At 43.3% G+C, this 24782-nt stretch overlaps 2 protein-coding genes across 3 annotated transcripts in view; both read left to right on the plus strand.

Moving 5' to 3' along the window:
- The window catches only part of TNFRSF21 (TNF receptor superfamily member 21), a 1117265-nt gene that overhangs the window by 224446 nt on the left and 868037 nt on the right, over positions 1-24782 (plus strand). The window lies entirely within an intron of this gene.
- Positions 1-24782, plus strand: part of EVA1A (eva-1 homolog A, regulator of programmed cell death) — a 212264-nt gene that overhangs the window by 96096 nt on the left and 91386 nt on the right. The window contains exon 5 of the mRNA XM_049818458.1: positions 9272-9415. Coding sequence (XP_049674415.1) covers positions 9272-9415 — 144 coding nt within the window. The remainder of the gene's footprint in view (positions 1-9271; positions 9416-24782) is intronic.

Genomic DNA, 24782 nt, shown 5'->3' on the forward strand with positions numbered 1-24782 from the left:
CTCTATAGAGGCTTATGTGCCATGGCAAGGAAGAGAAATCCGGTGTATTTCTGTTGCTCCCATCTGAAACCATGTGACAGCGCTACGCTGATGAAGAAATTACCTCCTCAGGGTGCTTACTGTAGAGAGAAAGTGGACAAAGCCCATCTTTATTAACTGTCTGTCTTCTGCACTGGCTTTTAAAAAGACTATGAAACTTAATGCATGTGAACTAAGCTGAAAATGTCTGGGACTTGATATACTGCACGTGATGCAGACTGGCTCATCAATACTCTATGAAGACATCCTTCCCAGACTGCTAGGATGGCTACTTTTGGCTAATGTAGCAGCTGAAGCAGAGGCTTAGACACCTCCAGCAGCTGTCACTTTATGAAGGAGCTGAACTTTCTATCAACCACAGCTAATGGAGCATCTTTAAAAGAAATGAGAAACTGTCCAAGAGCACAAGAACTTCCTTCCCTCCTGTTTGTGACAGAGATTCTCTTGCAGAATGAGGCAGTTCTGAGTCACTCCTAGGTAAAATGTGAAGGAATTTAGGCAGCTGCCTCACCTGCAAGGTTGGAGTTACTTTCTTCCTGCTTATGTCCTTTTTGCCATTCCATCGAAGTTTGCTTTCTCTTTTGGCAGATGTGTAGATAACCACAGCGCTGATTCAGGCATCTGTCAGCTTTCTTTACAGGAACTAAATTTCTCTCCTCTTAGTTAATTGATTCCTGCGTCTTTCATCTTTCATTCTGTCCTCCCTGCTTCATAGCTCTCAGCAAGTAATGTTTCCTGTTTCATTCTCTAGCAAGAAATTGTGCTGCATGTTTTGGAGAAAAATCTCCTCTGCTTGGGAGAGGTTTCCTCCTACAGCTGTCAATTGTTTGTAAATTACTTCCCTCAAGGGAATATTTACCTTAGGTTGTTCCTTTCACCTGCTCCTCAAAAGATAGCAAGGAAAGCTAGGGTTCTGCTGACTGTTTTAATTTGAGAAGTAGGTCTACTCCTGATGCCTTTACACTGAGACAAAGTGTGCCATAGAATTAATATTTTGATCAGGTACCACCAGTCCTGTTCCTGTTCCTTATCACTTCCCTCACATGCACTGCTGGAAACGGTATTTTAGGCAGTGATTCTCTTTCTGAAGCCTTTAATTACAGCCAGTCATTTGGTCCTTTTGATACTTCAAGGTCTTATACTTTGTTGGTTGAAAAAATAGAATGAGTGCTCCAGGTTTTTTTGCTAAATTCATGGACTCAGAGTGCATCCTCTGACGAGTGGGTGGAATTTTCTTCTCAGGTTCTATTTTTCTTTTTTTTTTAAGTGCACATATATTGATATTGGGGTGTGCTCCATGTCCTGCTGCCTTTCCAGATCCACGGACAGCCTATGGAAAACCACTACCTGACAGCCTTACAGCATGCTAACGTATTCACAAGCTCAGGTGTACCTGGTCCTGCTTGGTCTGGACAGCCTGCCTCATCTGTACAGGAACCTGCCTTTGCAGGCTCAGTATGGATGTGGCAGGCGAGTCTGATCATGGGGTTAACAGATGCACGGTTGTTCTTGAGCATCTGACATACGCCCAGCTTCACTGTGGGATTAATCACCCATCTCAAAACTAGGTGTCTAAATCTGTTTATGGATCCATCTGTGATGACTGCTGCCTTGGAAGAGGCTCCAGTCTCCACCAGAGCATCTAACAGTTACTGTAATGCAAAAATTAAACTGTTTGGAAACATTCTTTCAAACCCAGATAGGTTTTGCAATCAAAAGCAGCAACGTATGGCTTGGATTTCAGACTTGGATGTGTCACCCTTATTGGAGAAAAACAAGTAACAGTGAGTAACCAAAGTAACGGATGTGATTAACAGGCATTGGCTCCAATTTCTTTTTTTCGCCAGGAAGAGGTAATAAAGAAATAGTCATGCTGGGAAGCAGCCTTAAACTGACTAAACCCCATTCACTGTGGTAAGCTTGATGATATGGACATTACATCACTGAGACTGATTCCAGTTTTAAAGCTAATGCTGGCTGCAAGCTGCAGCTGGTAAAATCTTCCAGCGTGGCTTTGTTGCCATCTGATTTGGGTTTTTACCCTGTCAGAGGTTGGGCTGGTAAAGATAGTAGATCAGGGAGTATTATCATACTAAATGCAACTGGTACGATGAATTACCTACTGAGGGCTTAGGCTAAGAGTTGTGAAATGAAAGTGGCCAGCAGTCTGCACTTGTGGAGTGATCCTGCAAAAGGGAATTCATCTTGTACCAGAAGCAACACTGGAGGGATGTGCAAATGCTAGAAAGTGGGGCCAGGAGTAAAAAGGATAAAGTGAACTGATCCCACGCTCCCCTAAACCCAAACTGTAGTTTAAAATACTATATTCCAAAAGCACAGCTGATGTCTTTAATCACTTTCACATGTGGAAGTTTCACCATAGCCAGGGTTTGTATTTGCTCTTCGGCAGTGTACTGAAGCAATCCAAGACTCATGAAAGCTGAGGGTAACTCTGGCCCAACCTGTGTAAGTGGGCTCTCTTATCATCTATGAGGTCTTAAAGCAGTTTTTATTGCTCTGCTGGGGCATTTGAGCTTTGTGGGCTTTAAAAGGTTCTTTGCAGGGGCCTGGCTCTGCTTAGTAGTACTTACCTCAGACTTACCGATATGGTGTTGGCATTTGTGAGTGTCCTTTCTATATCCCTGCCACATGGGATCACGTGTTTGTCACTGATGTCAGGATAGTATTTCATATAACATCCGCAATTTGCATGTAGCAAGCAGACAAGCAGCAAAAAAAAAGGAGATGTTGCCCGAATGAGCATGCCATCTGGTGCAATAGGGGTGTTGCATCTAGTCTCCCACTTCTGAAGACCTGGAAAATGTGAATTTGGCCAGCTGAAGGGGACCATAACCCAACTCTGTTCTACCACATTGCTGGGCTTGGCTTCCCTGCATCTTTTTGAGAGGCTAACTGCGTGATTTATGGATAAGGGAGCCTCTGTTTTCTTGCCTCTCTGAGCTCTGGGAATGGGCACCTGGAAGTGAAGACTTCTAGCCTGGAATCACTTCCTGGAGAGGTACTAATATACTTGGAGATCTCGCTTCAATCCAGCTCCCTAAGGACTTGTTTACATTTGGAAGTTAAATTACCTACATGCACTTCATAACAGCCAACAGGAGTGATGTTGAGTGTTTTTATACTCCTGAGACATGGGGGTGAAAGAAAATACCATGTTGTCACTTCTAGAGCTCTGAATGACATGGTGGTGACTGTGATTTATGAGTGTGCTGTAGCCTCATCTGTCACTCGGGCATCTCTCAGATATATTATTGACATCTTCAGTGCTAGTTAGTGTGGGAATAAAGATGCTTGAATATGACATTTTGGCATCCAGCTAAATGACCTCCTTATCACAAATCCTTTGAAGTACATAAGGGAGATGGTCCCATTTGGAGGTTTTGATCACTGCTTTTACATTTTTCAGTTCAGTGTCTTATGGGGAGGATGAACACAATGACAGATCAAAAAAAGATCTCCCCAAAAAGAGGGGAGACCAAGCTAATTTCAGTATCAGTGTAGTCCTCCCTCAAAGTACTGCTGGCTGCTTGCCCTGGCGTTTATGGGAATGCACAAGACATTTGTGCTTAAAAATTGTGTGGAGAGAAAAACGGGGAAAATTCCCTGTTGTGACCAAAGGGAAGTCTTTGAAGTGAATACTTTGTCAAATTTTGTCCATAGAGTCCATTTCTTTTTTTCAGGGCTGGAACAATATGACTGACTCCAAGAGAATGACTCAGGCCTTACCATGGGGAAAATGAGAAGAGTATTTGGATTTACCATGTGGGAGCCTGGTGTTGTCAGTAGAGTTTCACTGGGTCTTGTAACATGGGTACCTCAGATGACTTTCTGCCACTCCTGCATTCACCAGATTTTGGTGCTCATTAGAGTTTGGAGGTCAGTGGCAACAGAAAAGACTTGCTTAAATTGTGGCTGTTTGTTTGCTGCAAGAGTCAAGGAAATGGAGTGCTACAAGAAACCTCCACAACACTATGTTGAAGTCAAACTGGCAGCCACTTAAAAGCAGTCAGAAATCAATATTGCTTAACATCTTTAGTAATGATCTGGATAATGGGATGGAGTTTGTAGGTGGTACCAAACGGACAGGACAGTTGTTGCAGCAGGAGGTAGGGACCTTGAGGAACCTCAGTGAGCTGGAGAAATCTCATGAAACCTTCTAAAGTTCAACAAAGGCAAGTGTAAAGTTCTGCACCTGAATAACCCTCTGCAACAGCACAGGCTAGGGACCAGCTGGCTAGAAAGCAGCTCTGCAGAGAAAGGACCGATGGGTCTCGGGGGACAAGAAGCTGAATGTGAGTCAGTGGTGTGCTCTTGTGACAATAGTGGCTAAGTGGATACTGGGCTTTATTAGTAAGAATATTGTAAGCACATCCAGGAGAGGGTTTATTCACCCTATTTGGCATTCCACTTAACTGGAGTACTGGAGTGTCCAGTTTGGGGCTCCCCAGATAAAGAGATATGTTGAAAAACTGGAGCAAGTCCAGTGAACTGGAGGGGCTGGAGCACAGATCATGTAGGGAAATGCTGAGGAACCTGGGTTTGTTCAGTCTCCAGAAGAGAAAGCTCAGGGTGGGATCTTATCGCTGTTTTCTACTACCTAATAGGTGGCTCTACAGAAGACTGTTCTTGGAAACACACTGGAAAAAAACAAGCAAACACCAAAAGCAATAACACAAGTTGCAGCAATGGAAATCTGATTAGATACAAGGAAAAAATTCTTCACCTGGAGAGTGGTTTAGCCCTGGAACAGGTGCCCAAGGAGTTTGGGGAATATTTATCTGAGGAGATTTTTCAAAACTTGCCCGGGCAAATTCCTGAGCAACCTGATGTAACATCAAAGCTGGCTGTGCCTTGAGCAGGAGGTTGGACTGGATAGGCTCCAGATATTGCTTTCAACTAAATTATTGTATGGTTTATCTGCTGTAGTCCCAATAGATGACTTTTTTCCTAGATATATTTTCAATATTAAAGTTTGCAAAAAGTCCATGTAAAAGACACTTTAAAAATATCGGTGCCTTAATTTCTATGCTAGGGAATTTCATCCCCATCTGTAATTAAAGCATATTGAGTCTCTCTGCTTTTCTGCTTATTTTGGCTCGTGCAGGTTGAGCTGGAGCAGCCTGGCAATTGGAGAGCTGAGGATTTCACTACTGCTATTTGTGAATATGGAGGCTTGGTCTGTGCCCGAAGAACCTGAGTATCTAGGGCTACGTGTATGCTGGTAAACTGTACCAGGGTCTGGGCAGAGATACTGGAAAGAGATCTTCTGTACTGTGAAACTGTGGCATGGCCCATGGCATGGTTTGTCTCCTGGGCCCAGCTAACACTCTCCTGGACAGTCCAGAAGATGGTTTGAGGTTGGTTATAGGACAGGTACTGGGTATCACCACTCCGTTTTGGAGGGTAAGAGTGTTTAGCAGCATGGATGTGGATTGTTCCACCACAGTTGCCCTCCAGGCCAGGGAATGGGCCAGGGTAAGTTTTCATTTACCAGGAACGTGTAGCCAGCGTAGGCTGGACCTGGGCACCGTTAAAATACAAGTAGGGATTGCAGTGTTAGGACCTGCTCTGGCAGATGGAGGTGCATAGAAGAAGCTCTTATAACTCAAGCTACATCTGCATTTGTAGTGGGGCTGGTAAAGGGGCTAAAGTGGGGTCCCACAGATGCCCGTGGGCAGTATTGCATGTTGTTTTCAGTGGGTAGCATGGGCAAGGCTGTCCTCTCCTGGGGAAAAAGAATTCAGCTACTACCTGATAAAGGTAGCATCGGGATTGTGCTCACCTACTATGTACACATCAGCTACTCTGTACTGAATACGGTGAGAAAGAGCCTGCTGCTTGCCCTGTGGCTGGCTGACCTCATGTCCATGCCACTAAACCCTCTGCCATATACCTCTGCTTCTCTGCTTTCCATCCAAAATATCAGGGGGGGCTTCTGCAAATTGACAACTGGGATGAGCCCTGTTATATCTCTGTTACCTGTTTGGGGTAATGCTAGTTGGCAAAATCATTCTAAGGAACAGGGTAGCACTTAAACAAGGGGGATAATGGTATGTCCGGATCTGAGCCCTCTTTGGTTTCCTAGTGCAGATGCTGCTGCTGAGGTCAGTACAGATGGAGACTACAGCCTGCTCACAACTGCATGGGAGGAAGGAGGTCATCAATACCAAGACGTGACTGGTGGTGGCTAGAAAAGCTGGTGAAGTTACTGTGAGGGTACATGACAGATAAAACTCCTAGAAGTGTTTTCGATGTACTGAATCTACAGATCTGGCACCTGAAGAGTCAGTCCAGTTTGTTAAGGTGGAGGGCAGAGTATTGTTTGTTACAGTTCATTCCTACAAGAGGAACATCCCAAAGGCTCACCGTCTCTGATGGCAACCTATGCAAAAGATTTGTCGTGCCTTTCACGGGACCAGTGATGGGTAATTCCCCACCTTCCCACAGAGGTAGTGTGCTCTTGTGCCGGGGGGTGAGGACTCTGTGCAGACAGCTGTGGGATGCTGCCTGTTTCGCATGAGAACAATAACAAATTAAAGGAATAGTTGCCCTCCATGAAATCCTGTGCAGTGCTTAGATTTGATGAGTTTCTCTAACTGGACATTTGACAAAAAGACAAGAAAGCAGGATTGCTGAATGCCAGATGTTTCCACTGGAACCTCTGACACTCGTTGGATCAAAAATCCCCTAAGGAAGTTTGGGTGGTTCAGTATGAAAACGCTCACATGGGGCCCTGTTCTTTTGTCATTTACAGCATGTGAAATAAAATGCTGCCTTTGATTTGAGAAAAAAGAGATGTTGCCCTCTAAGCTTAGTTTTCTGTGGCTTTCCCCTGTCTCTCGTGGCTTTGGTTGTTGTGGTGGTTCTAGCATTCAATACATTTTGGGGTTCATTTTCCCTTTCCCTGCCTTCTGATTAGTGACCAGAAGGGGTTTGTATTCCTTTCTCTGTAGGTTTCCTGTTGCTTTTAGCAACAGCTTAATGTTGAAGAAATATCTTCTTGCCAGCTTCCCCTTGTGCTTGGCCCTGGCTGGACAGTGAAAGCAAACTACCAGTCTAGTACCTAGAAGTCTGAGAGATCGTCTGTGGAAATCATTTTCGCCTTAGCTGAGAAAACAGGCACAAAACATCTGATAGAAAATAATACTTGGGAAAATATTTACTTTTGGAGCTTTCCATACACTAAATTCCTGATATGACAAACATTTCTGCTTGCATGGAATAAACATGCTTAACAGAACATTTCTACTTAGAAGGTACATGGTAACATTACAACTTTTTGACCTCACAGTAACCTCATTAGACTTCTTAGAAATACAGGCCTTCTAGGAGCAGACAGAGACGCTGATCACCTCTCTCTGCAGAAGGGGGCCAGAGATGGTGACTTGAGACAACTCTCTTGGACATAAAAAAGGCTCAAAAAGCCAACCCAATCTCCCTATCTCTTCCCCTCAAAAGGAAACAAGCTGTATTGGATTTGCGTGGCAAGGTTTTGGTAGCAGGGGGCTACAAGGGTGGCTTCTGTGAGAAGCTGCTAGAAGTTTCCCCCATGTCCTACAGAGCCAATGCCAGCCGGCTCCAAGATGGACCTGCTGCTGGCCAAGGCTGAGCCCATCGGTGACAGTGGTAGTGCCTCTGGGAGAACAGATGTAAAAAGGGGAAAAAAACCTGCACAACAAACTGCAGTCAGTGAGAGGAGTGAGAATATGTGAGAGAAACAACCCTGCAGACCCCAGGTCAGTGCAGAAGGAGGGGAGGGGATGCTCCAGGCGCCGGAGCAGAGATTCCCCTGCAGCCCGTGGGGAAGACCCTGGTGAGGCAGGCTGTCCCCCTGCAGCCCAGGATGCTCCATGGGGGAGCAGGTTTTCTGGCAGGACTTGTAACCCCACGGGGGACCCATGCTGGAGCAGGCTGTGCCTGAAGGACTGCAGCCCGTGGAAGGGACCTACGCTGGAGCAGTTCATGAAGAACTCTAGCCTGTGGGAAGGACTCATGCCGGAGAAGTTCGTGGAGAACTGTCTCCCGTGGGAGGGACACCACAGTGGAGCAGGGGAGGAGTGAGGAGTCCTCCCCCTGAGGAGGAAGGAGCGGCAGAGACACCGTGTGAGGAACTGACCCCGACCTCCATTCCCCGTCCCCCTGCGCTGCTGGTGGGGAGGAGGTGGAGAAAACTAGGAGTAAAGTTAAGCCTGGGAAGAAGGGAGGGGTGGTGGAAAGGTATTTTAAGATTTGGTTTTATTTCTCATTATCCTACTCTGATTTGATTGGTAATAAATTAAATTAATTTTTTCCCCAAGTTGAGTCTATTTTACCTGTGACAATAATTGGTGAGTTTTCTCTCCCTGCCCTTAACTCACGAGCCTTTCATTATATTTTCTCTCCCCTGTCCAGCTGAGGAGGTGAGTGACAGAGCAGCTTTGGTGGGCACCTGGCATCCAGCCACAGTCAACCCACCACACAAGCAAAACCTGGAAAAGATCAACACACCCAAATCAAATCAGTTTTACCCTTCCCTCAAAAAGATCACAATGTTCATCTCCCTTACACCTGTGAGGCAGGAATTTGCTAATAACATTGCATGTTACTGTTATCAATTGCATTATCAGACAGCTAAATAAATCCACAGGAATTCCATATTAATATTATAACTGTTTTATTAATGTATTTTCTGTTCCTATGACAGTCTCTTAGTTTATGGGAAAGTTTGTAGTGTTACCAGAGAAATACATTGGAGTGGGACTCCAAAGGTCTGAGTCTTTTTCTATGCTCTGCACTGATCTGCTGTTGTTAGTGTTTTTAATTTTCTATGACTCTGTTTCTCCATCTCTTAAAATGAAGATGCTGATACCTGTCTTAGAGTCCTTTCAGACCCTTGTAGAATAAATGGCAGGAGAGAAGGAATTATTTTTATTACAGATAGCCTTTTTCCTTTAAAAACAAGCCATCTTTTATTTGGAACCTTCTTTCTATGGATGTCTAGGTGTTTCTGATTCATCACTGTTCTTTTTGGTAATTTCCTTTCATCAATTTACAATTTATTAGAGGTGTTTGAGAGTCAGATATACCTTCCCATGTAAACAAAAAGATTTTAAATATTAATGGAAAGCTCATATATATGTGCTCTCACAGTCTGCATCTCATTATTTTTTTTAGGCAATTTCTGATGTGAATGGACAAATATTCACAAATAGGTATCCTTTTTCCCTTTTAGAGTGTCAGTCAGCTACTGCTCTCCAACTCATGATCAAGCGCTGTCACGGGAAAAGAAGCTGCAGCATATATGCTAGCACCTATGAATTTGGAGATCCTTGTTACCCAGGCATCCGAAAGCATCTCAATGTCATCTACACCTGTGGTGAGCCATGAAATTTTCTTACTTTAACTCTCATTGGGGTATGTGTTTGATGAACAGTGATGTGTGAAGAACGACAAGACTTGTAATAGTACATAAAAAGTTGTTGAACTTCCAGTTGGTTTCCAGTGATTCTTTATGATGATTTGTACTTGGTCAACAAGGGAAAGCTCTGTGGATCACCTGAGTGGTTTAATTCTGTCTCTTTTTCTACTCAATGGCTTGACAGAAAAAGCAGAAAACATGGAAGTGATTTTGTTAACCCATTCAACACTGCCTCTGGAAGGCAGGAAAATCTGGCAGTGGAATCAATCCACTCAGTGGATGTGTACATCCTGAATGTTAGCCTCCTGCTGTTTCATTTGACTGCAGCAAAGTTGTGGTTATCAGTAGGATCCTTATTATTGTTCTGTATTCCATTTTGTGGAGTAGAATGAGACAGTCACCAATCCATACTCATCCATGGCATTAGGAGAAAATCACTCCCAAAATCTTTAGGTGAACATTGCAACATTTTCCTAATAAAATACTGTTACTTGAAAAAAAACACCAGCTGGAGCTCTCAGTTGGGAGCTGAAGTCATAGTGTTGAGCAGACACTACTCCTACTTGACTAGTCATCTTATTTTGCAACAGAGAAAAAATTGCTCCTGTCTGAGCTCTGTGGTACGAAAGCAACATCAGGTCTGTCTTATTCCATTGATGACATTTTGGTCATTTGTAGCTGATATATTTGAAAATATTTGTTTCAGGGTTTTGCTTATGTAGTTGTTGCTAGGACCAGCTCAGTCTCTCTCTCTGTGTGTCTTTCTACATCCACCTGGAAGAGGAAATTCTGGTGCTATTTTGAATCTGCAGAGCAGGTGGTGGAGCATGTCGTAGAGGAGGTGCTGGCTGTGTCCTCAGACAACAGTGGGTCCGTGGACCAATCTCTGTGTGTAACTGCAGCATGCTGAATCTGATAGATGGTATTTGAGATGGAGTCACTATAGCATTTTGTATAGTTGCTATAGCACGGTGGATGTACAGCACCTTGAAGAGCATAGAGACTGATGCAGGAGCATCAGGCTCTGAGTTCCTGTCTGGCTGTTGTTTCATTTGGCAGGAGTGGCAGGAAGGTTGAATTATTTTTTTTTCTCTTGGCTTCCTGTTTTTTGTTTGCAGTGATGTAGCAAGAAGTAGCAAGGCTATCTATGCAAAGCCCTGTGAATTTTCTAGCCAGGAAGGTGATGTTTTTATATCAGTTTTCTTGTAAAGAGACTGGAGAGAAGTTTATCCCCATGGGGATTTGACAGAAATTAAGGCAATGCAGCAAAACAGGAGCTCCATAACTCAAAAATCCAAGGACAAACCAAACAGAGCTCCATGATGTCTTTCCAAGAGGATATCTCCTTCACAGGCCTCCACAGCCTTATTCTGGCATTGTGGTCCTGGTCTCAAAGTCCACTACAAAAGGCATTAATGATCTCTTAATCTGACCTTAACTTACCTAGTCATAGCCTAACTGCATCGGGAAATGAGTCACGCTTGAGAGCACAAAATGGCATGTTTTGCTTTTTTAGTGGGTGAAATCTGCCTCATCCTTTGAAGGTGGCCATGGCTCTTTTTCAAAACCATGATCTCAGACACGTCTCTGAGCTGGATTTTGTGATCATCAGACACATATTTCTCCCCTCAAATGGCAAAATCCTTCAAAATGTGAAAACCAAATAAACAAGAAATCAAATTCCAATCCCATATACTTGTGCTGGACAGAAGTAAATCCTGGCATTCTTTTAAAAGAAATGATAAAACCAAGCAATTTGATATTCTTATGATTTAGAGAACAATTGCAGTGTAGAAAACCTCCTGTTGGATATTTCTTTCCAGGTTTCCATAAAGCTGCATGCGTTATTGCTCCTGGTGTGGTGTTTTCCTTCTTTCACAAAACCTATGGGAGTGAAGGGGGACAGGCTTTGATTGAGAAAAGTGATTGCACTTTCCTGTGACCTGTATCTAGATACAGATCCTTGTTTGCCACCTCTTGCAGTTGGAAACCCTTAATCCCTGGCACGCAGCATGCGGCTTTGCTGCTGTTCACTGGGGAGCAGTGAAAGATGTAGGGTGACCCTGGCATAGCTTGGGAAACGCGATGGGTGCACGAAATGGGTTTCTCTGAACATCACTTCAGCCTTTCTTGTTGCTGCTTCAGGTAGGCGAACTGTCCGAGATCAAGCAGTGCAGTCAGTCTGCTCTTCTCTGTCACTCCCCAGCTGCCAGGTTATGGCAGAAACGTCCTGCCATGGTTGAGCGGTTTGGGCTATGTCACTGGTCTTACCTGTGAGAAAAACTGCAGTGTGTCCTTTGCCAGTGTTACTGACCCACTGTGCTGCTTTGGAAGAGATGGTGAGAGCAAACATACTGATGGATGTGGCAGTGTGGGTGGGAGGGTCTTCATGAAGACATTTTACGTGTGAGAAACTTCAGTAACTACGGGGACAGGGCAGCTGAACACTGCCCTTGGTGCTAAAGCATGGGGAGGGTTGGAAAGAGAAAGATATGTCATCTTCTGATAGCAATTAATGAGAAAAAAAAAATCTGCTGAGGGAGTAACATATGAGGTGCCAAAAGGTAGTATTAACTGAAAGCTCATGTGCTGTTAGCAGAAATCATGGCACTTTTTCTGAGGTAGACTTCGTGACAAGCATTAATGCTGGTGTTGGCTGCGTAGACCAATGACTAGTGAAGAGCTAGTGAGGTGACTTACCTCCCAGTGCTGGCAGGAGAACATCTGCAAGCATCTCTCAGGTCAGAACTTACAGACTGTTCTTCTCTGGCTTGACAGCAGGAGCTGAACCCTATCCTGGATTTCCAAGAGGTAAATGGATGAGGCAACAGCTTTGCTTTCTTTAAGCCATGTCCAAATTTCTTGGAGGTCCGTTCCTTCAGCCTCCATGTTTTATTGGACATGAGAATTCCTGCCAGACATACACAATTGTGTTGATGAATCTGGTTTTAAGTAAAGGTGTCATCTAACTTTTTGCCCAGCTGTATTTTTTTGAATCGCTGTCATTACCCCAGCCAGTGGGAATGTCTCAAGTCAGTGGTTCTCCGTATCATATTATATCCCTCTGACTCTTGTATTAAACACATATTGCCATCACTTAGCTGAGAGGGAAATCCTACAAGTTAACGTGTATGTACAAGATGATTGAAACAAGCAAGTAAGCGGCAGCCCAGCACGATAGCGATCTCTCGTGTGCATTAGGGTCCCATTAGCCCAGCCAAGGAAACAGATGAAAAATCCTCCAATGTGAAAACATTCCAAACCTGAACCTTGGCAGAAGCTGAAATACTAAATTTTGGCCCAAAGCCAGATTTAATTAATGGGATGGTGTGGAAGGTGGGATTTTCCAGTATGTGAGTCTCATTACTTAATTAATAAATACATTAATTATTTTTTTAAAAGGAAAAGGCAAGTTAATTCTGGGAAAGCATATAACACATGGTGAGGTTGCTTTCTGAGTGTGGCAGCTGTAACTAGAGGGAGATATAATAATTTTAGATCTGCCTTTTCTTTAAAATACCCTAAAAGTCTTAGAGAGTAACAGCAAATAAAGGAATATTAATGCAACTGAGAAAAATAGTGCAATAAAGGCTTAATAGAAGTCTTTCTCTCTTTCTTTCTCTTCTGCCCCACACCTCCTCATCTCCCTGTCTCTCTGTCTTTTTTCTGTCTTTCTTTGGTATAAAGCATTGCATTTGTAATATCTGCGGGTAGCTTGCTAGTGGTTTTGTACTTACTGATAAAAGTGCTCCTCACCTTTTCCTTTTTCTTAATTGTCCACTTATTACCTTCAAAGAGTCCCTTTAATTTCTAGATCCCTCTGCTCTCTAGTATGCTAGACCTGTTTTTTTGGCCTCTGCTGAAGTCCTAACTCAGCAATGTATTAAAACCTGTTGAATTTTTTCACACCCATAATGCCACTTAGATCGAAGGAAGTGTTTGAGTGTGTGCTTTTTCTTAAGACCTATGCATAAATACCATGAAAGTTAAATATTTTCTCAAATGCTTCCCTGAGTGGGGATGAGGGACTTGTCTGTGTGTAAAGAGAAACCTTATTCTTAGCACTGAAAGTCAAGGGAGCAATCCAGAGCGCCTACTGTCCTGACCACCAGACCTGTCTCCCTGTGCAGTCAATGGAGGCTGTAAATGTAAACCCTCTGCTAAGTACCCGCTATTCTTTAAATACAGGTATCGGTCAGAAATGGCCTGATGAGGGAAGAAAAAAAAAAAAAGGCGAGGATTGTGAATTTCTTTGTGTCTAGGCGTGTTTCAGTGGGTTGGCTACTGGTTCTGATAACTGGTGACTTTTTAGTGCCTTTGTTAGACATATGTTGGACAAAATGGAGGAAATGTGGCCTTGGATGTATTTTTGATGTGAATATCCATTGTGCATTTAGATGTGTGTGTGCGCCTCCTGCTTGATTCATGCTCGATAGAAAGGGGTCATTGGGCTGAGAGCTAATGAACTGCCATGGTAACTCATAAATTGCTTGGAAAATCCTGCAGTTCTGCCACATTAATAATCCTGCCATCCTGCTTTATGAGGCAATAAGCTGAGTCCCAGGGGCCAAGCGCTTCACATCCCAATGAGAGAACCGGGCAGGTAAAGGATAAAGCATGAGGGCAGGGACAGCAGCTACTGTTTTGCAGTGTCTGGTGCTGCTGGGAGACCAAACGGGGTCAATGAGAGGTGGTAGAGATGCTCTGGGCGATGGGGGTGTGCTGACGTTTGCATTCTCTGGGTACCTGGGAAAGTAGTCTGGCATTCACCAGAATGTTGTGTTCAAATAAATATTCTATCAAGTTGGACTAGAGGCAGGGTCTGTGTTAGACAACGGAGCTCTGAGGTGGTCGTTTTCATGATGGTGATGAGGAGGGAGGCTAAAGAGCTGCACAAATTCTCTCCTGTCATCTCAAAGGGACTGTGCTCTAGTCCATTAGCTCCTGTGCAGTAAATCTATCAATGCCTCAGACTGGATGAATGTAATGGTCCCTTTTGCTTTTAAAATTAATGAATTCATGAATGTAGAAAATGTATTTTTATCACTGCAAAACCACTTTCTGTTGCTATAAAAAGCAGTGTCCAAGGTCTGCAAAAAATAGAAAAAGCAAAAGCCTTTTACAGCCTTTTGAAACAGGGCAATGCAGACAGGGTCTTGCTAGAGAAAGATAGACACAGGATGTATTATGCACCCTTTCTTCAAAAGTTGAGATAAAACTGATGTTTACAAACAAGTAAACATTTTAGGCAACCCAGCTCTACAGATGTTACACTGAATGTATATTGTTTGATAATGTCTGTTTAACTGGGATTCTTGTGTCATACTGTAAAGCAGAACTCACAGACATGCAGATTTTAAATTCACGCCCACGTAGTTTGACCTAACAAATAAATAAAGAACAGAATAATGATGTAATTCCATCATGTGGCTACTTTCAATGTCAAGACACTGGGTTCAGAGATGGTTTAGGACATCTGCTCAAATCCTCTGTCTCATTTTCCTAAGATAATAGAAGTTTCTCCAGTTATTTTTGTATCAAGCCCATGCTTCTCTTCAAGCTATAGTGTATTCTTTAAAAAGCTATCCAGTCCTCATATAATGACTGCAAATAATGAAAAATTCATGAAGTGGGATTCATCTGACCAAGTGTAGACACATAAGCCATAGAGATTTATAGTATAGACATTCCCTTCTGAGAAAAATTCCTTTTACAGGTAATGGAGAGAAACAGCTGCTTTTGAGGCACAAATCATCTCATCCTAAAGTAGGCGCCTGAAAGAGATGAACTGCATTTTTGAAGTGACAGTTCTCCTGTACTGACTATAAAGGGAGCTTCTGGTGCTTAGCTGATATATTGTTATCTACATGTAGTACCTCTACAATGCAGATATCTACATCTGGTTAGATGGCTTTCAACCACTGTGTTCTTAAGCAAATGCTCCTTTTGGTCAAAATTATCATTGCCACATAAAGATAATATCAGTGGTTTCTCCTTACATTTATTGGCTTCCACTCCCACTGTTTGACTGGATCTCCAATTATAGATTTATCCAGGGAAGAGACAAATGTGATGCTTATTTAAGTTCTTAAGGGGGATTTCTTCCTCTACACCTTGAGAAATTACCTGTAGCCAGACAGGAATGCCAGTGCCGAAAAAGTTCTCAAATAACGGCTCGTTGTCTTGCACCTCGGCTCAAGGTTACATCAGTCTCCATATTGGGTTTGGAGAAGGATTTTCCTCTTAACTGGATTTGTATAGGCTTGAGGTCCACTTTGTACATTTCACCTTTATAAATTCCCTTGATGTTTCTAGCAGCTAGGATGGGATCGATAACTTTGCAGTCTTCTTTGACTGGATTTCAGGTTTTTATTCTTTTGGTCTTTTGTTCCCAAGGTCAGATTTGTTGTAGACTGTCAGGGACTGTGGCTGGTGGTGTGGGAGAGGGGGCAGAGTAGGTTTTAACTGGTGATGTGACATCTGTTGCCTGTTCCTGCAAGTGAATAGACTTATTGAACCTCCTTCCAGCCTTTTGCACATTTCCATCCAGGGGAAGGATAAGAAAGGAGCTTGTTTCTCCTTTCAGAAACGTAGACCTCACTTTCAGAAATACCCATACTTCACAGAAACTGTTAAAAAAGGACGTGGCAGTGTAAGTAAAGACTGCATCATGATGGGTGAGCACAAAGCTCAAGGCTGATGTTTTCCAACTTCTGAGGCTGTGACTTTGTCATCTTTGGTGATGATGTCTTAATAATTTTTGTGGATGCAGTTTCCCGGGTCTTAGAGAGAAGCAAAGAAGGAAACTCCTTAGTTAGCAAGGCTCATATAATTTGGATTCATGGCACGGATCTGTTGGAGATCATGGATTACCTGAGGGCAAAGGCAAGATGCTATCTCTTTTGCCGACCAGGGCTAAAATGAGTGGGACACATGCATTACTAATGGGCTTGGAGGTACCTGCTAATAACAGAGACTACAGTAGCTCTGCCATCCTACATCAGGGAGGAATAGGCTATAGAGGCAAAGAACTGTATAGGTTTAACGTTAGTGATTGCACAAGAAAGTGAAACGTGAGTGACATGGCACAGACAGCCTGATTAGTTTTAAGATGAAGCTTGGTAAATTAGGTAATCAGAAGCTGTCATTACGCTGCTCCTGTTTGTCTTTGCTTACTGTACAGCTCACTGTAGCTTGATCTGAATCACACATCCAGAAGAGTCCGAACATGTCTGGCCTGGCTGGCCCAGACACAGCAACTCTTCATTACCAGGGCAGAATGAGCCTGTGTCTGACATAGGTTAGGGTAAATAAATATTCTGAGGAAGCAGAGCTCTGCATCTCAGGTGGAGGAGGAGCAGGTAATGCTGTCACCTCAAGGGAAAGGCTTGAAAGCCCTTTGATTCTTGCAGAGAAGAGCTGTAGACCTGGAGATAAAAATCATTGCCTTGGGGATGAGGAGGAAAGAAGATGGGGCTGGAGGAAGCAGAGAGGGAGTTCAAAGGACAATTTTTACGATGATCCTAAGCAGAATGGGCTGTAAGACAAGTGCCGCCTTACAATTAGGCAAGCTTTGCAAGCCTGCTGCTGTGGTCCTCCATCTCTGCCATTACTAGGAAACATAGAGACCTTCTACTATGGGAAAAAAAGAAGACTCCCATAAAGAGTTAGCTAAAGTACTCTGCAAACCCTGACCTGCACTGTTCACAAGGTGTGTGCACCTGAGGCATTTATTAATTTTATCTCTATTTTTGGGGGTTTGGTTTTAGTTGATAAGGACTGTGGTCTAAAAGTCACAGGGGAGTGCACCAGGGGCTCACTGCGCGGTTCCTGTTGAGTGTAAGGGGCTGCTGCAGGTCATTTTCCTCGGAGTCGATGCTGCTTCTGGCTAGGGGATGCAGGAGTCACAGTCACGGCTGGCTGCAGGGAAGGGCGGTCGGACTGCCGTGGTGGAGGGGGTGATGGCACGGATTGGAAGGAGGCAGGTGGGACTTGTTTTCATTCTGGTATTATCCATATATTTTAGAAATGTAAGAAATGTTTTAGAATGGACCCAGAGTTTCTGTTGTAATAACTGTAATGCTAAACTGTAACATAACCAAGACTTTATGGTAGCTGACAAACCTTTCAGGTTTCTAAGCAGATTTGCTCATTGAATGATTTCTTCTGGCATAAATATGCACATGGCCTTGGGGCTGAAGAGCAATCTGCCAACTAGAGAACTGATTTCAGGCTGGGCGTGGATCGGGGTGGTCTGCCTGGCTGTCCCAGAGACCTCCCTGCTTGAATAAGGAGGGCACAGCTTGAAAGCAATTGTGATCCATCCATGATTTCACCCCAGAAAAGCAAATCTACCCGAGACTGATTGTGCAAGATGACATCTGAATGTAACATATCTAAAGGAAATCTTTTGGGAAGTCTGGAGAGAGATAAGTGGAGCAGAACTAGTTACATGGGTTATCTATGAGGTAATTTTTTTTTCTGTAAGCATAACCCTGCTGTACAGACTTTCTTTTCCTTGACATACTGACTGCCTTAACGGTATTCTTTTAAGAATTCTGACCATGAATAAGTGGTAGCTATTTACCAGTTTATTGTCACAGGCTACTTTTTTTACCTGGGAATGCCATTGAATAGCCTCATTAAATAGGGTTACTGTTGATTCTCCATGCTTGTCAAGACCTGCCCAGGTTTCAGATATAGTAATTATCAGTAATGTTGCCACATATGAGCCTTTACTGAGAAGGCGGTAGGCAGCCGGTCTGCCAGCCCCTCTCATGCAGGAGACTGCAGGCTATAGCCAGAGGAATGTGTCGGCAATGAATGGCTGACCCTTCATTCAGCGATCACCCTAACTCCTCCTAATTGAGGTTAATGCCAAAAGCATTGACACCTTGATGTAACTCATTAGTGCCTGGAGGCTACTGGAGACTGCTGACAGCTCAGTGAAACACTCATTAGATTAAATTTAAGAGGAGCATTTGACACCATGACCAGTTAAGATATATTTGCATGGATCACATATGTATTTGCCTTCCCTTTTTGAAAATATATCAAGACAATGCCATTTCCTTGCACCATTTATAGAAGGATTCACAGCTGGTGTCTTTCTGCGAGCACGTGCACATTTCTCTGCTGTGCACCTACCACTGCCCTGCTGTTTTCTAGCTGTCCTCTCTTTCTCCACTCTAATGCAAAGCAAACAGGAGATTCTCTGGGATTTGGAAAATCCTTGTTCCTGACCATGAAAAGAGAACTGGAAGAGTGGGATGGAGAGGGGAAATAAATAGCAATTTTGTGAAAGCCACTGAAGATGCAAATATATGCGACCTCCGTGATGGGGTCTCTTGGTACAATTGGTTTTTGGGAGCTGCCGCTGAAATAGAGTAACAGTAACAGCCCCTCAGGGGTGTCTATAGCCCACTGATGAAAGGTATGTGGGCATCAAATGTGTATTTAATTGCTGGGAAGTGCATTAACGATTTACACAATGTTGCCATGCCTACAGGCCTCAGCAAGGACTGTCCTGTTGTGCAATGCGCTCACTTATTAAGCAGTCCCTGCTATGAGTAATTTAGTGGTTACGTAGGCAAGGCCAGGCAGACTTTGGGAGAAAGTGTTAGTCTCATTTTACACGTGAAGACAATGTTTACACAAGGGTTTGTGTCATAGGAGCTGAACCTAAGATCTATCAACATAATGCCTTACCTGTGCATGCCTTCTCCCTACCTAATAGCTTACTGATGTATATTCTGTGGTGACTTTGTTAGATGAGTATATCCATGCTTTGTTCTCCAGATGGACTTTTCACCATGCAGTATTTCCTGCCTAGTCCTTTCTTACATGAGATGAAAAGAAAGCAGCAGGATGTGGCAAGATAATTTCTGGGTTTTTTCCTGTTTTGAACCTGAGCTGTGGCTCTCCATGGGCAAACCAACTAGGGAGGGAGCTCCATAGCAGGCAGCGGTTAACATCCCCTGCCCTACATGGACTAGGCAGGGAGGAGGATGCTGTGCCTTATAGGACTGGTGTGATTTATAATGGCTGAATGATGGCCAACCTGGGTCTCTTTAGCCATGTGTCACTAAAGAGCCTTTCTGTTGTTCCAGTTCAAGTTCTCAGCTGGGAGAGGCAAAGTGATGGTAGGGCATAAAGGCTGACATTTCTATGTCTTCCCACTACCTGGGAGCATGCCCAGCCCCATTTCATCCTTCAGTGGTGTAAGAGAATTCCAGAGAACCACTCTTTTCTCCTACTTTGGACATTGTCTTGCATTCCTGCTTTATCTCTGAGGCCCAAGGCACGAATATTTTAACTTATGATTGTACGCAGGTTTTGGAATGGGCTTTTACAGTCTTGTTGTCTGGTCATCTCTGCACTGGTGCTTAGATAGAGATGGGGATGCCAGTGAGGCATTTAAGAGTAAAGACCTCCCAAAAGTTCCTTAGGTAATGTCTGCTCAGCGCAGATGACCTTTTGGGGGGCACCCCACCTTACAGTGGGGAGGAGATTGCCATGGGAGTTACACCCCAGCAGTCCCGTTCTTCAATAAACTTTCCTAAACATTAATCTGGCATCTACTTTTCCTACCTCCATTTCATGACCTCCATTTATTCAAAGTGGACGCACCCAAATGGTTAATGCCCCTTCAGACAGACACTTCAAATACTGTTGACAGTGGCTACTTTTCATGTCCTGTTTTAGTCATTGTTTAGCTAAGTCATTCATGTTCAGCTCCTTTAATCTTTCCTCATAAATCAACCTGTCCAGTCACTCAGTTGTCTTTTTGTTGCTCTTTTCCACAATTACCTATATCTTTTAACAAACACTGAGCAGGCTTATGATTATTTTTCCCCGGGGGGCCAACAGAGACTTACAATTTCTTTGCCATATTTTAGGCATTGGGCTGTTGTTTCAGCATTGGGCAGTACCAGCACCACTACCCGGGAAGAAAAGCTGACTCTCTCTCTGGAGTTTCAATCCCAAGTATTCTGCTGCTCAGTATTTCACTTATTTTCCCTCATTTAGGTGAACTGACCCAACGAAAGTAGCAAATGCTGAATGTCAGAGTAGGGAGGCATTTCTGCATGGGGAAAACAGGATCATGGGGGACAGTATCAGCATCCCTCGCTGGCTGGTTGTGTTCCCAGCCTTACTAATACAAAGGCCTGGGGCCTTAAGGATGACTGATAGTGGATAATATAAACAATGAAGCAAATCCTACTAAATCCCTTTAGAAGATATTTAACTAAATTCCTAACCCATGAGGCCACCCTGGGCCACCTCTTATCTTTGAAAGGCATCTCACAGCTGCCTGCAAAGACTCTGCAGGCTGGTTAATCCAAGCAGATGGACCCTTGGTGTCCATGCCTTCAGGGGAAGGAGTGAAGGAGGGAGGGCAGAGACTTGGAGGTCTCTTTTTTTGAATGGGTGTCACTCCATTTCAGTCTGAGCCAAAGCCTCAGGGAGATGAAAATACCTGGTACGCAGCTCCATCTGGAGTCCAACAGACCGGTTCCCTAGCTGGTCAAAAGTTGCCTCAGCCTGGTGCTTATAGCTTGCAGTGACCCAGGGAGTATCTATCAAGGACCAGTCTGTAGATGGGACTTGCACTATCTAGTCCCTAGATCATATTTACTTGCTTCAAACTTTGATGAAATTCTTGTAGTATTTCCTTTAGAAGAAAAAAACACCTCTTGGAATAGACAAGAAATGCTTTTTTTTTTTTACAAGGGTACATGAAAAATTAGAAAGAAAATTGATCAGCTCATAAAAGGGCAAAACCCTACCACATTATTTCTCCCCCCTCCTCCTCCTCAACAAGTGCTGCCTCTTTATTTTTGGACAGGCATGGTAGTTAGCATGGCCCAGTGGATGGGCACTGGCTTGAGGCCAAGAGGCTTTCTTCTTAACCTTGATTTGTCACCAGCTTTTTGGTACTGGGCAGTCACTTGGCTTCCTCCTGCCTTTTGTGGTTAGGCTGCATGTCCTAGGGCTGTTTGCTCAACATCTGGCACGGAGAACAGCAGCCTCACCACCTCCCCTGGGGTTTCAGTTTATGCATCTAGTGCAGACATGATCACACAGATGTGATGAGTCTCTGCTTTCAGTGCCTACAGTTGCTGTTAAATATTATTGACATGAAGCTTTGGAAAGATCAGGTGTTAAGCTCCTGCCTGACATATCCATTGTTGTCACGATAATTCACTCAGTCATGAATTCAATGACTGTCTCACGTTTCTTTTTTTTTTTTTTGTTTCTTCTTAAGTATTGTTATAATTCTTATTATTATGAAAAATAACTAATATTAAATTCTCTTCTACCCTATGTTTTTTCAGTGAAAAACCAAACCATCCAGGATTTATCCCAGGATTACATACTAACACACATCTTTTAACGTGCTGTATATTGATCAAAGGGTCTGACTTCTGCTGTGTGAAAGCTGTACCTGATTCCCACAAGTAAGAAAGGCAAATTTTCTCCTCTGTGCTGTTAGAGATTATCAAAACCTTCTGCAGATGCCTTGGATACCAGTGAAGAATGAAGTCTAGAATGCTGGTTCTGTGTTGTGGCTCTCTTTTGAGAGGATTGAGCCACCTAGTAAATTGGAGTTGGAACGTGTGTAATGTAAATTTTCTGTCAGATATTTCTTAGCCTTTTACAGTATCAACAAACAAATGGATTTTCTTTCCTTCCTCACCTCATCATTCTTTGTCCTCTACGTTGTGCTTAATTAATATGAGAGTGCCTCTGACAGTAAAGAAAATTAAACAGGGAAGGCACAGATATTGGTTTGTATTTTTTGTTTTTCTTTCCTTCCTGTTCCCGTGCAGTGTTGTCAGGGTAGTGATTTTCTCTTAAGCAACACTTAGGCATATGCATATGTTTGCATTTAATTTCCAGATGGGGAGGCAGGCTTCTAATAACAGTGCAAGTTGCTGCTTTATAGATCTGGATGACTAACTTACCTTCCTTTTGCAGCTGGCCAAGAAACTGCGCCCCATACCCTGGGATGCCGACACACTCATGGTTGAGCCAGGCTTTTTGACTTTCAAGCTAGACTGGTGTAAGAAATGATTTACCTGCCACAGACTGCAAAAAGGTTCACCAGCTCTTTACATGTGCGAGGCTGGCTTGCTCTTGAATTCGGGATCATATGAACTGCTTTACTTTTTGGCATGATAGCTCTTCATAAATGTGTTTCCTGAAGTCTTGAGCAGATAGGTTTTATTCAAGGAAATGTATTTAATCATTAGCACTGACATTTTGGTTAGGGCGAAAATATGTTCCTAAGTGAAGGGACTTGTAATGATTACTCTCTGTTTCTCTGTAAGTGCTTCGCGGCAGCCGTCTTGGAGGGAATGCCGTGTCTCTAGCTGCGTCTCAGGTGTCTTGTCCTGGCTTGGTGAGTTGTGTTTTCCTGAGGGAACTTACTGAGAGAGTCGTAGATCTCAGTGTAGCCGGATCCAGGCTACAGATGCTTTTGAAGTTCAAGACTAAAGGTTTGGACTAGCAGTGGATGCAATCTTGAGTGTAAGTAGAGGGATGGAGTACTGAGTGCATAGACATATTGATCTGAATAGGAATGCAGTTGCAAATAGGTATGTTATTAAACGTGCTCTAATGCTGACCAGATGTAGCCGTCTACAGTATAATCAGCTACATATGGACTAGATATGCTGGCCTCCCTTTGTAGTCAGTATATGAAAATAAATAGGCATTTCTAGGTTGCAGTTCATCTCATTTTCAAGTAGATATCTCAGGTATCTTACAAGTGCTTATTTCTCTCTTCTATTTTTAAAGGAACCTATGGTGACTAGACCAAGTGTGAATATCTGCATTGTTGACATCTAAAGTTAAGTCAGATAATTCTCACCTTGAATGTGTTTTCTACAAAATTACATATTTTCAACAATTATTTGTCATTACTTCCCTGAGTCTTCAAACCTCATGATGTTTAAATGAAGTTCTAGCACCTTGTTGATCATAAGTTTACTAAATTGCTTCAAATCTTTTTCTTTTTAAACTTACTAGTCTTTGACAGTTCCATATCTTATTACCAGAAAAGACAAAAATTAGATATGTAGTTCAATAATATCTGCTTTTGGGAAATAATGTCTTTTCTGAAGGGTTCTTATTCTTCAGTGGGTTTGTATCCAGTTTTGCAGGATGGGATTCAGGTTTTGATTCTGATACTGAATATAGCTGTCTAGAGGTAAATGAGATATCAAAGCTCCTACTGTAGCCAGTGAGCCAAGGAAACTTGGTTTTGTACTGACTAGATACCTAGAGCTGAGTTGCCCGTATATACACACATAATGATATTGTAGACAATTTGTTTTATTTGTAGGTCCTGCCTAATATTTGCACAGTCTGTCTTCGATATTTCAGCCTATGGCCTTTCAAAACCACTGGACACTCATGTTTAACTGCATCATGGGTATTTGACCAGCTGAATTATTCTCAGACTGTAAAGACCAGATCAGTGCTGATAATAAAGGGAACTTACACACCTAATACCCATGTGGACATTTACATTGCAGACACTGAAATATAGGTGTCTGAATCCAGTGCTGACTCCTCTATTTCTTGCCACTGAGCAAAGTTGAAACCCTGGGAATGGTTTAGCTTTTTCTAAGGGATGCAGTGGTCCTAATATAGTTTCATTGCTCTGGCAGCTGTCCCTCTGGAGTTCAGGAAGAATGCAAGAGAGAAGGCTAGTGTTGCTATTTATTTCTTGGTTTTAGCCATCTTTGAAAACAACACATCCCAAAATGGACATGGCAGTGTTATCCTTCTTATGGCACAGAAGAGCAAAGAGCCTCTTCTCTATTTTGAGACATCAAAGGAATCCATGTCCTTCCAAAGGACATTTCCTTTTCCCAGTTAGCGATAAAAGAAAAACTTTCCCATTCTTTTTATTTCAGTGGAAACTTACCCAGCTCAGAAGCAAGGAGTTGGGCTAGAGTCTATAGCATGGAAAACATGATCATTTGCAACCAGAAATGCTTTGTACCAACCCAAGAACAACAACTCTCCGCAGTCAAAAGCTCCTGGTGACTCTTACGCTCTGTAGTAATGCAGAGTGCTCTGGCAGGTCCACATTTTGCACACCGGCTCTGTGGGATGTTTGTCCACATGAAAGCACCTGGGGTAACGCCAACAGAGCTGTGAGCACCTCCGTAAGCCTCCTGCCTTCTGAGTGCCGGGCTGTCCTGTCTGCACCCTGTGCTGCCAGGGCACAGCTGACCACAGCATGGCCTCACGTGCCTGGGGGTGTGTTACCCCAACAGCCTGATTCAAGCGTGGGACGTCCTGCCTGATT

This window comes from Accipiter gentilis, chromosome 16 (assembly GCF_929443795.1).
Source record: "Accipiter gentilis chromosome 16, bAccGen1.1, whole genome shotgun sequence".
Taxonomy (NCBI): Eukaryota; Metazoa; Chordata; class Aves; order Accipitriformes; family Accipitridae; genus Astur; species Astur gentilis.